This window comes from Bombyx mandarina, chromosome 04 (assembly GCF_030267445.1).
Source record: "Bombyx mandarina strain Sakado chromosome 04, ASM3026744v2".
Classification (NCBI taxonomy): domain Eukaryota; kingdom Metazoa; phylum Arthropoda; class Insecta; order Lepidoptera; family Bombycidae; genus Bombyx; species Bombyx mandarina.
Window position 1 is genome coordinate 5,511,603 of NC_143211.1, and position 14,367 is coordinate 5,525,969.

General features: G+C 42.0%; 1 protein-coding gene across 3 annotated transcripts in view; it reads left to right on the plus strand.

The window, feature by feature from the left end:
• The window catches only part of Nipped-A (Transcription-associated protein Nipped-A), a 36,414-nt gene that overhangs the window by 15,501 nt on the left and 6,546 nt on the right, over positions 1–14,367 (plus strand). For 2 of the 3 annotated variants that reach the window (XM_028178156.2, XM_028178157.2), the window contains exons 24-42: positions 55–303; positions 588–851; positions 1,127–1,240; positions 1,327–1,520; positions 1,818–2,056; positions 2,752–2,983; positions 3,565–3,751; positions 4,107–4,237; positions 4,408–4,558; positions 4,856–4,999; positions 5,126–5,396; positions 5,876–6,087; positions 6,773–6,988; positions 7,722–8,210; positions 8,666–8,830; positions 8,988–9,119; positions 9,641–9,796; positions 10,146–10,326; positions 13,752–13,977. In XM_028178156.2, the coding sequence (XP_028033957.2) occupies positions 55–303; positions 588–851; positions 1,127–1,240; positions 1,327–1,520; positions 1,818–2,056; positions 2,752–2,983; positions 3,565–3,751; positions 4,107–4,237; positions 4,408–4,558; positions 4,856–4,999; positions 5,126–5,396; positions 5,876–6,087; positions 6,773–6,988; positions 7,722–8,210; positions 8,666–8,830; positions 8,988–9,119; positions 9,641–9,796; positions 10,146–10,326; positions 13,752–13,977 (3,953 nt within the window). The remainder of the gene's footprint in view (positions 1–54; positions 304–587; positions 852–1,126; positions 1,241–1,326; positions 1,521–1,817; positions 2,057–2,751; positions 2,984–3,564; positions 3,752–4,106; positions 4,238–4,407; positions 4,559–4,855; positions 5,000–5,125; positions 5,397–5,875; positions 6,088–6,772; positions 6,989–7,721; positions 8,211–8,665; positions 8,831–8,987; positions 9,120–9,640; positions 9,797–10,145; positions 10,327–13,751; positions 13,978–14,367) is intronic. The other variant, XM_028178158.2, reaches the window with a different exon arrangement.

The following is a 14,367-nucleotide window of genomic DNA, read 5'->3' on the forward strand; positions in this document are numbered from 1 at the left end:
GAATATTCAAATGACGCGTTAATTAATTAACAAGTATAAATGTTTGCTGCTCAGGTTTTCTCAAGTGCAGAGACGAACGCGGCATCGTGTGCCAATGCCTGCACGGCGCTCGAGCTGCTGGTGTTCCTGCTGGGCGTGCTGCGACGAGATCAGATCCTGGCGGCGCTGAAGCCGCTGCAGCGCGGGCTGGCCGCCTGCGTCGCGTCCACTAATGCCAAAATCGTGCGACTGACGCACAACTTGCTCGCCAAGCTCACCGCCATCTTCCCTACGGAGCCCACGGGGGCCGCGCAAGCTTCCAAGGCGAGTGTCGTCAATATTTTGGTGTGAGATCAGATCGACCCATGCATAATATTTATGTAGTATTTAAAAAAATGTAAGAGTTTTTTTACTCTGTTTCTGCAAATCTCTCATTATTGATGAGCATGGGAGGCGGTCATTTTATTTGAATTAGGTCGCTCACTATTTACAAAACGTTATATCATGCACACATATTATTATTATGCGTACCTGTGTGATTTATTTATACAATAATCGCTATCAAAGGGTCTAGTGACAATGAAGTTTTAATATATTTTCGATTCTAGTACGAGGAGCTCGAAACGCTATACGCGTGCGTGAGCAAGTACGCGTTCGAGGGTCTGGCGGCGTACGAGAAGACGGCAGGCAGCGGCACGGGCGGCACGTCGGGCGCGGGCGCGCTGCTGGGGCCGCTCATGATGCTGAAGGCGTGCTGCTCCTCCAGCCCCGCCTACATCGACCGCCTGCTGCTTCCGCTCATGCGCGTCCTGCAGCGCATGGCTAGGGACCACGTCGCCACCAACCCCGATGCAGCCATATCTGATTTGTTGGTTCGTATGACTTTATCGCTTTATCTGGACTCTTTAGAAATATAATAGTAGGTACGTAATCATTCTGCTTATGTCGGCTGCGATATTGTATATCTCGAAACTTATTGTGAAGGAGCTCAACGATTCCAATTTTAATTTCGTCTCAAGACGGTCGACGTCATTCACGTTGTAATATCTAAAAACGTCGATAGTCACTTAAGATCTGCTGGATCGTGTTCAATGTTTTTTTAATGCATTTTGATAATTTCCCTAAATAGTATGTTTCATCTTTTCAGATATTGGCCTTAGACTTGCTAAAGGCTCGCGTTTCCGTGATGCCGGGTGATACGAAAAAAACCTTCATAGGAACTGTTCTAGTTGGTCTTATCGAAAAAACTACAGATTCGAAGGTAGAATTACTTATCAATTATTCATTTCGTAGTTAACATACAATAAGATTTGCCGTTAACAAGCTTCAATAAATTTTATTTTTTAGGTAATGAAAGCGATCATTCGTATGGTTGAGGAGTGGGTGATGCACCGCGGCGCGACCACTAGCAGCGGGGCGGTACCTTCCCTGCGCGAAAAGTCGATACTGCTCGTGAAACTAATGCAATATGTCGAGAAACGTTTCCCTGACGACCTCGAGCTCAATGCTCAATTTTTAGAACTGATCAACTATGTGTATAGGTAAGTTGATTTACGATTATTATACATACAAAAAATGCTATTTATTTTATGCCGGAACCACACTGCGTTATTCGCTATTCGTTATGCGGGTATTTATATTTGCCTTATTTGGCATAATTCAGCGTACAAATTCGAAGTGTGGATGGCATGTTTGTTGTTTGCGCGCATAACAAATATTCTGGCGAATACGACGTAGTCACATAACGAATAGCGTATAACGCAGTGTGGTTCCGGCATTATGAAAGTAACAACCGACCTTGGATTAACAGATCCTAATATTTGAATACGATCACGCAGGGATGAACAGCTGAAGGTGACGGAACTATCCATGAAGTTGGAGCCCGCTTTCCTGGCCGGCTTGCGCTGCCCGCAGCCACAGATCCGCGCCAAGTTCTTTGAGGTGTACGACCAGAGCGTGCGGCGCCGCGTGTTCGACCGCCTGCTGTACGTCGTGTGCTCACAGAACTGGGAGCACATAGGACAACACTTCTGGATTAAACAGTGCCTCGAACTGCTATTGGTCACCTGTGCGCCCAGTAAGTTATTTTTGGAGTTTTTTTTTATTGCTTAGATTTATTTGCATTTTATAGCTTGATTCTGGAAAGTTCATGGCGTAACCCTAACTGGACTACAATGAAAGAAGCTTTAGGTGAAGTCGAAGACAATTGCCCTAAGGAATTGGGTTAGTTACTGTTAATCAGTGGGCAGACAACAAAGTTGTAATGTCATTTATTTCTTTTAAACTTTGAGACACAAAAATGATGTCTATGATGTATGAAATTCAATTTCCTGTAAAAATTCTTGTGATAATAATTTTATGTGAGTTACATAATACAAGTGGAACAATAGAAATATGTCTGTCAGTATGGGACGTTTCGATTGTTCCTTTTTTTTCAATTATTGCCTAGATGGGTGCACGAGCTTTACAGCCTACCTGGTGTTAATTGGAGCCCATAGACATCTAAAACATAAAGGCTGCCACCTACCTTAAGATATGAAGTCTCAGTTTTTACTGTACAACGGCTGCCCCACCTTCAAACCGAAACGCATTACTGCTTCACGGCTCAAATAGGCAAGCCGTGGGGACTCACTAGAGGTCCTACCACCAGTGTCGAGACAGTTCAAACGTAAGCTACTTTTAATAAATAATGCAATAAAGCTGATTGTTTTTTTTAATAATCAACACCTCCCAAAACATTTTCTCTATGTGATCACGTTTATTTCTATTCAGGCACTCAAATTCGTCTATCGAATCCAAAATACTTGTTGCCGAGCATATCATCGGTCATCAATCAAGCAGATAGCGAGGACCGCAAGTCATTCATCATCTTCAGCAGCGTTAAAGAAGAGTCATCCGATGGATTTAGCGATTCTCTCGATCCCGACAAGGAAGACGTGCTGGATATGGATTTAGACGCGAGTTCCACTCATAAAGAAGACTTCACTAAGAATGTTCCAAACAGGTAAAATGTGAAAAATCCTCCTGATGTAGAATTTTTTTTTATTTTTTTATTGCTTAGATGGTTGGACGAGCTCACAACCCACCTGGTGTTAAATGGTTACTGAAGCCCATGATATCTACAACGTAAATGAGCCACCAACCTTGAGATAAAAGCTCTAAGATCTCAGTAAAGTTACAACGGCTGCCCTACCCTTCAGACCGAAACACATTACTGCTTCATGGCAGAAATAGGTAAGGCGGCGGTACCTACCTGCGCGGACTGAAGCCTTGAAGTAGATGAGTTCATAGTCTGCTGGGATTGACGTATGTATGAGCCGATACCGTAATATATAGGCGTGAGTGTCAATTCTTTCTGAGATATTTGGCCGGAGTATCAATAAAGTTTGAATAAAAACAGTTATTTTATTATTGGAACGCCCCACAGCTGCTACACTTATAACCATATTAAATTAGGCCCCACAGGTGGTATCAATGAACGATATTTACTTCACTAGAATATTTAACCAGAAATACGGACTTTGTCACATGATCTGAAATAATTTATTGTAATCAATTATAAACAAAAGAGTGATGTTGATGCAGGCAGCGATCGCTAAACCAGATAGTGGCAAAGCAATCGGAGTTCCTGGAACTGGCGCGTCGCGTCCGCGCCGAGCAGCTGCTGGCGGCCTCCGCGCAGCTCTGCCACATGGACGACACGCTCGCGCACCACGTGTGGCTCGCCCTGCTGCCCGCGCTCTGGGCCACGCTCGACGAACGACAGCTCACGGTACGCCCACCTCGCCTCCCCCCCACCTCACCTCACCTCACCCCCTCACATCACCTCACCTCACCACACCAATCAACTATTTACATAATCAAATGAGCCTTTTGGAATTTTTATTGATTTTTAAGTCTAACTTACCAATTTTGATACGAATCTTTGGTTCAATCTTTTTCCACCCATTTCACAGGCTGATTCCTCTTGACTCCCGTATCATTTATATCACACAAGTTTTTTTTAGCTTGAAAGAAAACTTACTTACTTATACTTTATAGTATTTATATGTACTTATACTTTATAGTATTTATATGTACTTATACTTTATAGTATTTATATGTAATTTGATCATGGTTTGTTTTAGACCCTGATCAACGAGGTTGTTCCTTTCATCATATCTGGCGTGCACGTGATTCAACGCGATCAGCCCGTCAGCGCCCTCAACACGTTCATAGAATCCCTCGCTCGGTGTAATCCTCCCATCAGCATCAAACCGTAAGTTTTGTTTTGTATACCCGATCTGATAAAAATAAGAAAATGCTTTTGTTAGGTAACCTTAAATAAATATACTATTTTCACACCCGACTTAGTAACTTTTAAATATTTTTTCGAAATATATAGTGGACAGTAATATAACTTTAATTTAAAATACAATTTCCTTACAGCCCTATGATGAAGTATTTGGGAAAAACCCACAACCTCTGGCATCGTATGACACTGAATCTCGAGCAGATGGCCATCGAGCAGGCCGGCGGGCGGGTTCAAAGGGACCAGGCAGAAATATATGATTACGACGTAGAAGTGACGACGCCGACTGTAAGTATCTACACGCGATAGCACCATAATGTATTGAGAGTATGTTTCTTCACTGAAATACTTTAAACTGACAATTTTTCTTTGTCATACACAGCTTACTTACTTAATGCTTATTAAAAATATATTTAATAATAGCTTTCGTTAAATATGAAATTACTGATATTGGCTTAGTACAATCGAAGGCACGCGACAGGTTGCGTTTTATAATACAAACGCTATAAGTAACTAATAAGAGAAAAAAAAAGTTATTTTTTTTAAAATTCATATTCGTTTCATATATTATTGTCTTTTTTACAGGAAATTTTAGATTCACTCAGCGATATGTATGAGTTATTACAAGAAGAGGATATGTGGTCTGGTCTTTGGCAGAAGCATTCAAGGTACCGCGAAACCAATATCGCAATCGCCTATGAACAACAAGGCTTCTTCGAACAAGCTCAAGTAAGCATGACATACAGCATAAAATTTTATTGTAATATTGGATTTATTTATTTATTTGCTGGTAAATACTATATTTTGGTGCTTTTAAGTAAACATCAGATTTTTAAGTGCAATATACATTTTCAGGCTGCATACGACGTTGCTATGGCCAAGCTGAAACAAGACTATGCGACGAACCCATCCTCTTACAGCATGCACAAAGAGTGTACTATTTGGACCCAACATTGGCTGAAGTGTGCCAAAGAGTTAAACCAATGGGACTCTTTACTTGAGTTAGGACTAAGCAGAAGCGGTCGCGATCCATTCTTGATTCTGGAAAGTTCATGGCGTAACCCTAACTGGACTACAATGAAAGAAGCTTTAGCTGAAGTCGAATACAATTGCCCTAAGGAATTGGGTTAGTTAATTTAATAAGTAGGTGGACAACATGTTGTAACATCATTTATTTCTTTTAAATTTTGAGACACAAAATGATGTCTATAATGTATGAGATTCAATTTCCTGTAAAAATTCATGTGATAATAATTTTATGTGTGTTACATAATACAAGTGGAACAATAGGAATATGTTTGTCAGTATGGGACGTTTCGATTGTTCCTTTTTTTTTAATTATTGCTTAGATGGGTGGACAAGCTCACAGCCCACCTGGTCTTAAGTGGTTACTGGAGTCCATAGACAAATACAACGTAAATGCGCCACCCACCTTGAGATTAAGTTCTATGGTCTCAAGTATAGTTACAACAACTGCCCGACCCTTCAAACCGAAACGCATTACTGCTTCACGGCAGAAATAGGCAGGGCGGTGGTACATACCCGTGCGGACTCACAAGAGGTCCTACCACCAGTAATGTATGTATGTGTCGTGTCGACTTGCAGCGTGGGTAGTAAACCTGTACCGCGGGTACCTGTGCATATGCGCGGGCGGCGCCGAGCAGCTGGGCGGCGTGGAGCGGCACGCGGAGGCGGCGGCGGCGCAGTGTCTGCGCGAGTGGCGCCGCCTGCCGCGCCTCGTGTCGCACGCGCACCTGCCGCTGCTCCGCGCCGCGCAGCAGCTCATGGAGCTCAGCGAGGCCGCGCAGATACACACCGTGAGTGAGACACGCGCTATCACTCCACTTTTTTTTTCCTCCCTAAGCTGAGAGTCTTGAGAGGCTGTTTCAGCGTAACCTTAACTAGTAGGTAAGCTCACGGGGCTCAAACCTGATGACGTTGCTAACACGAACCCTAGCAAGAGCCGTGCTTCGCAGAATCTACCTCCGGATCGGAAACGTGACCCACTGAGAAGATCCGGCGTGAAATTCAGTGGGCTGTGTCTGAGGGTAAATTTACTCGTCGAGCCATTCGTCGCAAGCAACGGGTTCGACGACAACGATGACCACTTATTTATTATATATCACCTTTTATTTATTATAAATCAAACCGTCGCTAAATGTGTTTTCACTTATTTATTAAAAGATATAACTGTAGTATCAACAATACTTAAAGTTAGAGGTGGATAGAATGAATGATGCGCAAACAGTATTATGAATATTGACTAACTTGTATATTGAGTGCTAGGGAATCGTTTCTCTAAACGAAGCCAGGTTGGTAGTACTGTTGGTTTCTAACATGACTTCTAACAAAAATAGAGTAATTGAATATTGTATTTTATTGGCTAGGTGGTGCGATGACCTCCGAACGGTGGACGACTGTGGGCTGTTGATGATGTATTTTATTATGCTGATAATGATCCTCCAGTGTCGCATTGTATGAAGTGTTGGGTTGCGTGGCCAGGGCTTAGTGCACAGCCGGCCGACGTCCCTGCACGACATGAAGGCGATAGTGAAGACGTGGCGCAACCGGCTGCCCGTGGTGGCGGACCCGCTGTCGCACTGGGGCGCCATCTTCACGTGGCGGCAGCACCACTACCAGTTCATCGCGTCGCACTACGACTCGCAGCCGGACCACGCCTCCAATCACAGCATGCTTGGCGTTCATGCCAGCGCTCAGGTCAGTTTTTATTCCTTACTAGCTCTCTCCCGCGACTCCGTCCGCGTGGAATAGTTACTTTGGCATAACGCTAAATTTTACCCACCCACTTCATTTACGTAGAGCGTGATAATATTTTTGAATTATAGAATGTTAAAGAGCTCTTTAAACCCCTATTTTGAAACATCCTTTATTGGTGCTCCATTGAACGTGTCCGGTCTTACCGTGATGTTATATGGCCTATAGACTTCCTCAATAAATGGGCTATCTAACACTCAGATTAAGGCGCTCAAACAAACAAACTCTTCAGATTTGTAATATTTGTATCTTTCCGGTCGTTCCCTCAATGCTGAGGATCGTGACTGTATGTCATTCTTCTTCACTCGAATATTTGTATAGATTATCTTAAAACAGAACATATCATATTTTTTATTTATTTATAGACTGCATGTTTTTTCATCTTAACACTCGAACGAGTAGGTACAAAGAGAGGTTAATTATACATAGTTTTCGGTTTAAATAATAGTATGGTACTGCCGTTGTACCAATGCAATTGACACTTGAATTTTGTCTCAATCACAGTAACGGAATTTAAGTTACGGTTTATTTGGACTATAGTAGCCGCTTATCACATGAGTATCGTCCTATACAAAATGCAGTCATATAAAACGGTGTGCAAACTCAAGATTAAATTCATACATACGTGCAAATCAAGATAAAAAAATATTAAGCATGTTTTTTTCTTTTCTTGCAGGCCATTATTCACTTTGCGAAAATAGCTAGAAAACATAACCTCTCTGGAGTGTGTCTGGACTCGCTACACCGAATTTACACAATACCGAGCGTACCGATCGTTGACTGCTTCCAAAAGATAAGGCAACAAGTCAAATGTCACATTCAGATGTCATGGACCGAGGGCAAAGATGAGCTCCAGGAAGGATTGGATATGATCGAATCAACAAACTTCAAATATTTCACTAAAGAAATGACGGCCGAGTTTTATGCTTTCAAAGGATTGCTTCTAGCGCAGCTGGGCCGCTCCGACGACGCGAACAAAGCGTTCGCCGCCGCGGTGCAGCTGCACGACACGCTGGTGAAGGCCTGGGCGCTGTGGGGCGACTACTTGGAACAAATATTCATCCGTGACCCGCGACAGATCTCCGTGGGCGTCTCCGCCATGACTTGCTTCCTGCACGCGTGTCGTCATCAAAATGAATCCAAGTCTAGAAAATATTGTGCCAAGGTAAACAACGAACACGACGTCATTAACGTAATGGTACACGCTGAGGTTCGGGATAAATAAAATTCCACCGAAGTATAACTCAAAACTGTATTCAACACTTAGAACACTTCAGACACTCAACAAACACTTTAAAAATCTCAATTCGCTTCTTTCGCTTCGCTTCAGGTGATCCGTTCGCTGTTTCGCTTCGAGTAGTTATGATTACTGACTGACTGCGTGCCATCCCTGCAACGCTTTTATAGTCTATACCACATCCCTAGAATTATCGAGAATATTCCACACATCTCTAGTATTGTTTGTGCTATCTGACAATAGATGGTGTTGTACTTCTCGAACGTTCTAGTGCTACTAGATATTCGTTCGAATATTCGGCGATAGATGGCGTTACTCTTACAGGCGTAGCATTAATATGATACATTATCTCTTCAGATTAAATAACCAAATCGTTGTTCTAGGTGTTATGGATGCTAAGTTTCGACGACGAAAAGAATAGTCTCGCAGAAGCATTAGATAAATACTCAGTCGGAGTCCCGCCTGTGCAATGGCTGCCCTGGATACCGCAGCTGCTGGCCTGCCTCGTGCAGTACGACGGCAATGTTATACTCAACCTGCTCAGTCATGTGAGTACTCACCTACTTATTGGTTTCGTAATATCGCCGCCGTCAAAGTCGAACTGACAAAGTTCAATATATATGTAAAAAAACTTGTCATTTATTTTTATAGAAAGTTGAATATTGATTATATTGATTGATGATTTTTTTAAATGTTGTAACTCAGGTTGGTCGATTATATCCACAAGCCGTTTACTTCCCAATCCGAACTCTGTACTTAACGTTGAAGATTGAGCAGCGAGAGCGTCACAAGACAGCCGAGAGCATTGCACATTTACCGCATCAACCTACCACGTCTGTAAGTATTTGCTAATAGAAGTTCGAATTGCGTTGCATTTTATAGCAACATTTCCATCAAAACCTGTAAGTCTATTTATTATTATATATATATATATATATATTATATATTAAGTCTGCGTAGTTAAAGTAGTTATCACCCGAGAAACTGCCCTGTGTTTCGTTTTCCGGGGATATCTAAAGTATTCGGACTATTTGTATGTTTTTCACATTCTAAGTTGGGAGTGGTGACCTATTTTTTTTTATGGATTTTATGACCTGGTAACTAAGACCTTTAGGTCAAGTCTTATTTTAATTAAACACATTTAAACCTGAAAAAACACTAAATAGACAAAATAAAACAAATCACACGACTTCACTCCTCGCGTTCACACCAAAAAGTCCGTGGTGACCTATAGGGGCTCAGTGAGCACAGAACATCAAAGGGACTGTGTGACCTTATTGACTTACACTGACAAAAAAGTGTACTGTTAGAAATGATTACTCTTTGCTATCTAAGCGCTCGGTTATGGTGTTCCACAGGGAAGCAGCAAGGCCAACGAGGGCGCCAGCACGTCCAGCGGCGAGGCGGGGCCCATCCGCGCCACGCTGCCCATGTGGCGCTGCTCGAAGATCATGCAGCTGCAGCGTGAAATACATCCCACTGTTCTCTCCTCCCTCGAGGGAATCGTCGACCAGGTTCGAACATTGCTTTTTTATTTATTGCTTAGATGGGTGGACGAGCTAACAGCCCTCCTGGTGTTATGTGGTAACTGGAGCCCATAGACATCTACAATGTAAATGTGCCACCCACCTTGAGATATAAATTCTAAGGTCTCAGTATAGTTACAACGGCTGCCCCGCCCTTCAAATCGAAACGCATTACTGCTTCACGGCAGAAATAGGCAGGGTGGTGGTACCTACCCATGCGGACTCATAAGACGTCCTACCACCGGTAACACTATTACTATATAACATTAAACTTTCAAATCATGCAATTTATTCATCGGGGCAAGGTTTTAATTAAATTGGGAATAACATTGTGCAGATGGTATGGTTCCGCGAGAACTGGTACGAGGAGGTGCTAAGGCAGCTGCGCGCGGGGCTGGCCAAGTGCCTGGTGGTGTCCTTCCACCACCGCGCCGCCGTCGCAGACGCCACCGTCACGCCACACACGCTCAACTTCATCAAGAAGGTCGTCTCTACCTTTGGCATCGGCATCGGCATCAGTGAGTATAGTGAGAGTTATCTGCTCTGCGATTTATTCTTATCAGCGAAACTCTGCGTTTCCCGATCGTCCTACCAGTTATGGCATTAGTAGAGATATGGCCTATTTACGTGATGGTTAGTTTACCAATTTCAGGTAATTTAACCTATTAGTAGATACTCGAATGACAGAATTTTAAAAAGTAATTTAAATTTATCTCCTAATACCAAAGTCAGAAATTAGTCAGGTAGAGGGGGAAGAGGTCGACCGAAGAAAACATGGATGGGGTGTGTGAGTGATGATATGAGAGAGAGAAAAATGAGTGTTGAGATGACAGCTGATAGAAGAGAATGGAAGAGAAAAATTAGCTGTGCCGACCCCACCTAGCGGGATAAGGTGGAGAAAAAGAAGAGACCAAAGTCAAGAATTTAGATTCAAAGAATCAACCTAAAATAGCATTAGATTGTCTGGATAACCTAATCACTAGCGTAACAGTTGAAGCAAACAAGCCTTTAAATGGAAACTACGAATCAGCAACGGTAATAGCTCTACCGCAGTGGAGCCACGCCTAATGTAAGAATGCGAGCAAGAATTAAATGAGAACAGTTTGATGATCGGCTTCTATAGCGTCAAATTGTTCTACACTCGCGAGCAAAAGTTTGGAATCACTTACTTGAAATTGATTCCGCGCGATCTTGTGTACTAAATATTTTTTTGATAATCATAAAAATGAGATCATTTTAAAGGTTGAACTCTTAACTTTAAACTGATACCAAATTCATTCAAATCGAGCCAGTAGTTAAGGAGCTATTCCGGATTAAGTGAAGGAGGTAGGAAACAAAGGAAATATGGAAAAATAATGAATGCATAAAACAACAAAAATTAATAAATAAAAAATTTATTTAGCCTTAAAATTAAATGTCAGTACTTTGTGTTCCCTTCCCTTGCCCCAATAACTCCTCGAAGACGATTCTTCATAGACCTGATCAGCTTTTGAATTGATTCTTGTGGGATACCTTCCCACTTCTCAATCAACGCCGATTTCAGCTCATTCAGGCATGAAGGAGCAGAAGTTCTGGAACGAACCCTATTCTTCAGTTCATCCCACACGTGCTGAATAGGATTCAAGTCAGGGCTGAGCGCAGGCCAGTCCAATGTGGCGATATAGACTTCTTCGAAGTATTCAGTTGTTCCACGGGCAGTGTGGCAACGAGCGTTATCGTGCTTAAGGAGGAAGCTATCACCGGCATATCCCGCATAGGGAACGACATGTTCCAGCAGAATATTGGAAATGTACCCGTCCGAAGTTGACCGCCTCCTCGTCCCCCACCAGGCACGAAAACAAGCTCGGTTTTACCGTCGAAGGAAATGCCGGCCCACATCATACAAGAGCCGACCCCATAAGCCACTGTTTCAGCGAAACAGCACTGCGCAAATCGCTCCCCAGGCCGCCTGTAGACCCAACCTCTTCGGTCGCTACCATGCAAACACATCCTGCTCTCGTCGGAGAACAGGATTTGCCTCCATTGCTCAACCTCTCAATTAAGATTGGTACGAGCAAATTGAAGGCGTGCTTGTCGATGAGCTACCGTGAGTTTCGGGCCTGTGACAGGCCTTTTTGGAGTCAGATTCGCTTGCTTGAGTCGTCGACGAACTGTCTACTTGCTAGCTGCTACCCTACGAACATCTCGGAGCTCCTGTTGGACGTCGACACCAGGTTAATGCCGATTTCGGAGAGAGGTTAACACGATAAAACGGTCATTCCTCTCCGATGTGCCCCGGCGCCGTCCAGATCTTGGTCTCGGGATAAAGCTACCAGTCTCTTGAAAGCGCTTGCAAACTTTTGAAACACAGGAATGGCTTATTTGGAGCCGACGAGCGACAATCCGCTGGCTGAGCTCTTCTTGCAATAGGGCTACGATTTGTGCTACTTCTGTAGGTATTGTCCCAATTGTCGTACAAGGTAAAGGGTCAAAAGTAGCCGAGATATGTACCAGTCAACGTGTGAAAGTCGACTGATAAAGAAAATCCGATAACAGGTGCTTTTATAGGGGTCAGTAGGCCGCAACTCGCGACGTATCAAGCAATTGAAACACGTCTTTTTCGTTATTCCTTCACTTAATCCAAGATAACTTCTTAAATACTGGCTTGATTTTAATGAATTTGGTATCAGTTTAAAGTTAGGAATTCAACCTTTAAAATGATCTCATTTTTATGATTATCAAAAAAATATTTAGTACACAAGATCGCGCGGAATCAATTTCAAGTAAGTGATTCCAAACTTTTGCTCGCGAGTGTAGTAGCTGTTCGTTCTTAAAAAAGCGTAATTTGTTTTTTATGTTTACCGACAGGCCAAAGGCTCCTCGACGCTCAAACGTTTGGATATCGAATTAATTACTAAAAAAAAAAAAAAAGTTTGCTGGTATTTCAATCAATGCATTCACATTAAGCTTTGTTTAAAGTTGGGTAAGACAGTGCTTTTAGCTTATTCTACATCTAGAATTACATCTTATAGAGAGTATCTGTCGTATTCCCGCCAGTGAAACGATTGCCGCTTTTATTTTTGCAGTATTTATTTATTGTCTGCAGAGTAACAAACAGCATCAAGTGAATATGTATAAAAGTGTTATATGTATACAGGGTGTATTGTTTTCGTGTCAGGAAACGAAGAAAATAGACGGTAGCGCTGGTAAATCCTGACATGAAACACAAAAAAAAAAAATAAGAGCAATATATTTATCAATATTTGTGTATTGGACGTGATGTGACTCAATAAATATTTAGACGACCCCAAATCTCTTTCGAATATACGTCTCGTCAGCCCTCAACCTTCATTGATAGATTGCGTGTTAACGAAGGAATTTTACTAACTAAAAACACGAGTACATTTTTCGATATTAGAACAATATTGTCATTCGCAGATATGAATGAATTGAACTTTTCTTATAAAAATTTCCAACAGCTAGTGGTTCTAAAGGAAATGAGCGACTATTTTAGCAAAAGATTTACTTGATCTAAAAACTATAGTACTATATACTTTCATGTTTAAAATTAAACCCTGTATAAATTAAACACAAAGTTTAAAATTCAACGCTTTGTAGTCTCCTTGAGCTTATCCCACCAGGTCCACAACATCTATTTAGAAATCCATATTTTATAGTATTATTACCTGCTGCATTGGCGAATTAAGGATATAATATAGTGGCTAAGTGGAATATAATGTGGGGATACTGTTACTGCAAAAGGATATTGGTGAATTAGTTTTAGGTAGTTTGAGGAGGCCGCGTAACATTCTGGAGTGTTCTAAATAACAACAACCAGACCGACCAATGTCATGTAAGATTCTTTGATATTAATGCTTTTTAGTAAAGTGCCTTCTAAATATGAGCGTGCTGGCTTAATGCGAATTCTGTTTTATCCATGTACTCCCGTTTTGTATGTCTACAGAAAGTGTTACAAGTACTGTAAGTGGGTCATTCTCTTCAGCTGCATCGGAGAGTCTCGCCCGTCGCGCCCAGGCCACCGTGCAGGATCCCGTGTTCCAGAAAATGAAAACTCAGTTCACTGCCGACTTTGATTTCTCGCAACCGAACGCGATGAAGCTGCAGAATCTCATACAGAAACTGAGGAAGTGGGTGAAGATTCTCGAAGCCAAAACTAAAGTCTTACCTAAGTAAGTTTTCCCACTTTCTTCGGTTTTCGTGAGTCGTACATATATTATAAAAAAAATATATATATTGAAAAATTTATTTGACATTCTTAATTCTTATTGTCATTGTATTATTTCAGACATTTCGAATATTTTACATATGCTTAGTTTAATACATTTATACATGTAGGAACGGAACGGAACGGTATGGATGAATGACGGATATGGAGCATGACTGAGTGAGAGAGATAAGAGATGTCGTGTTAGGGAATAAGAAAGACGGCGAATGAATGCGGAACACATAGTTTTATTTTTTAAGTGTGAGGAGGGTAGTTACCGGTCGCGACGGCGGTTAAACACGGTATAACTCTGAAGACGTAAGATGTATATATTTTAGTTACATAGATTAAGAAA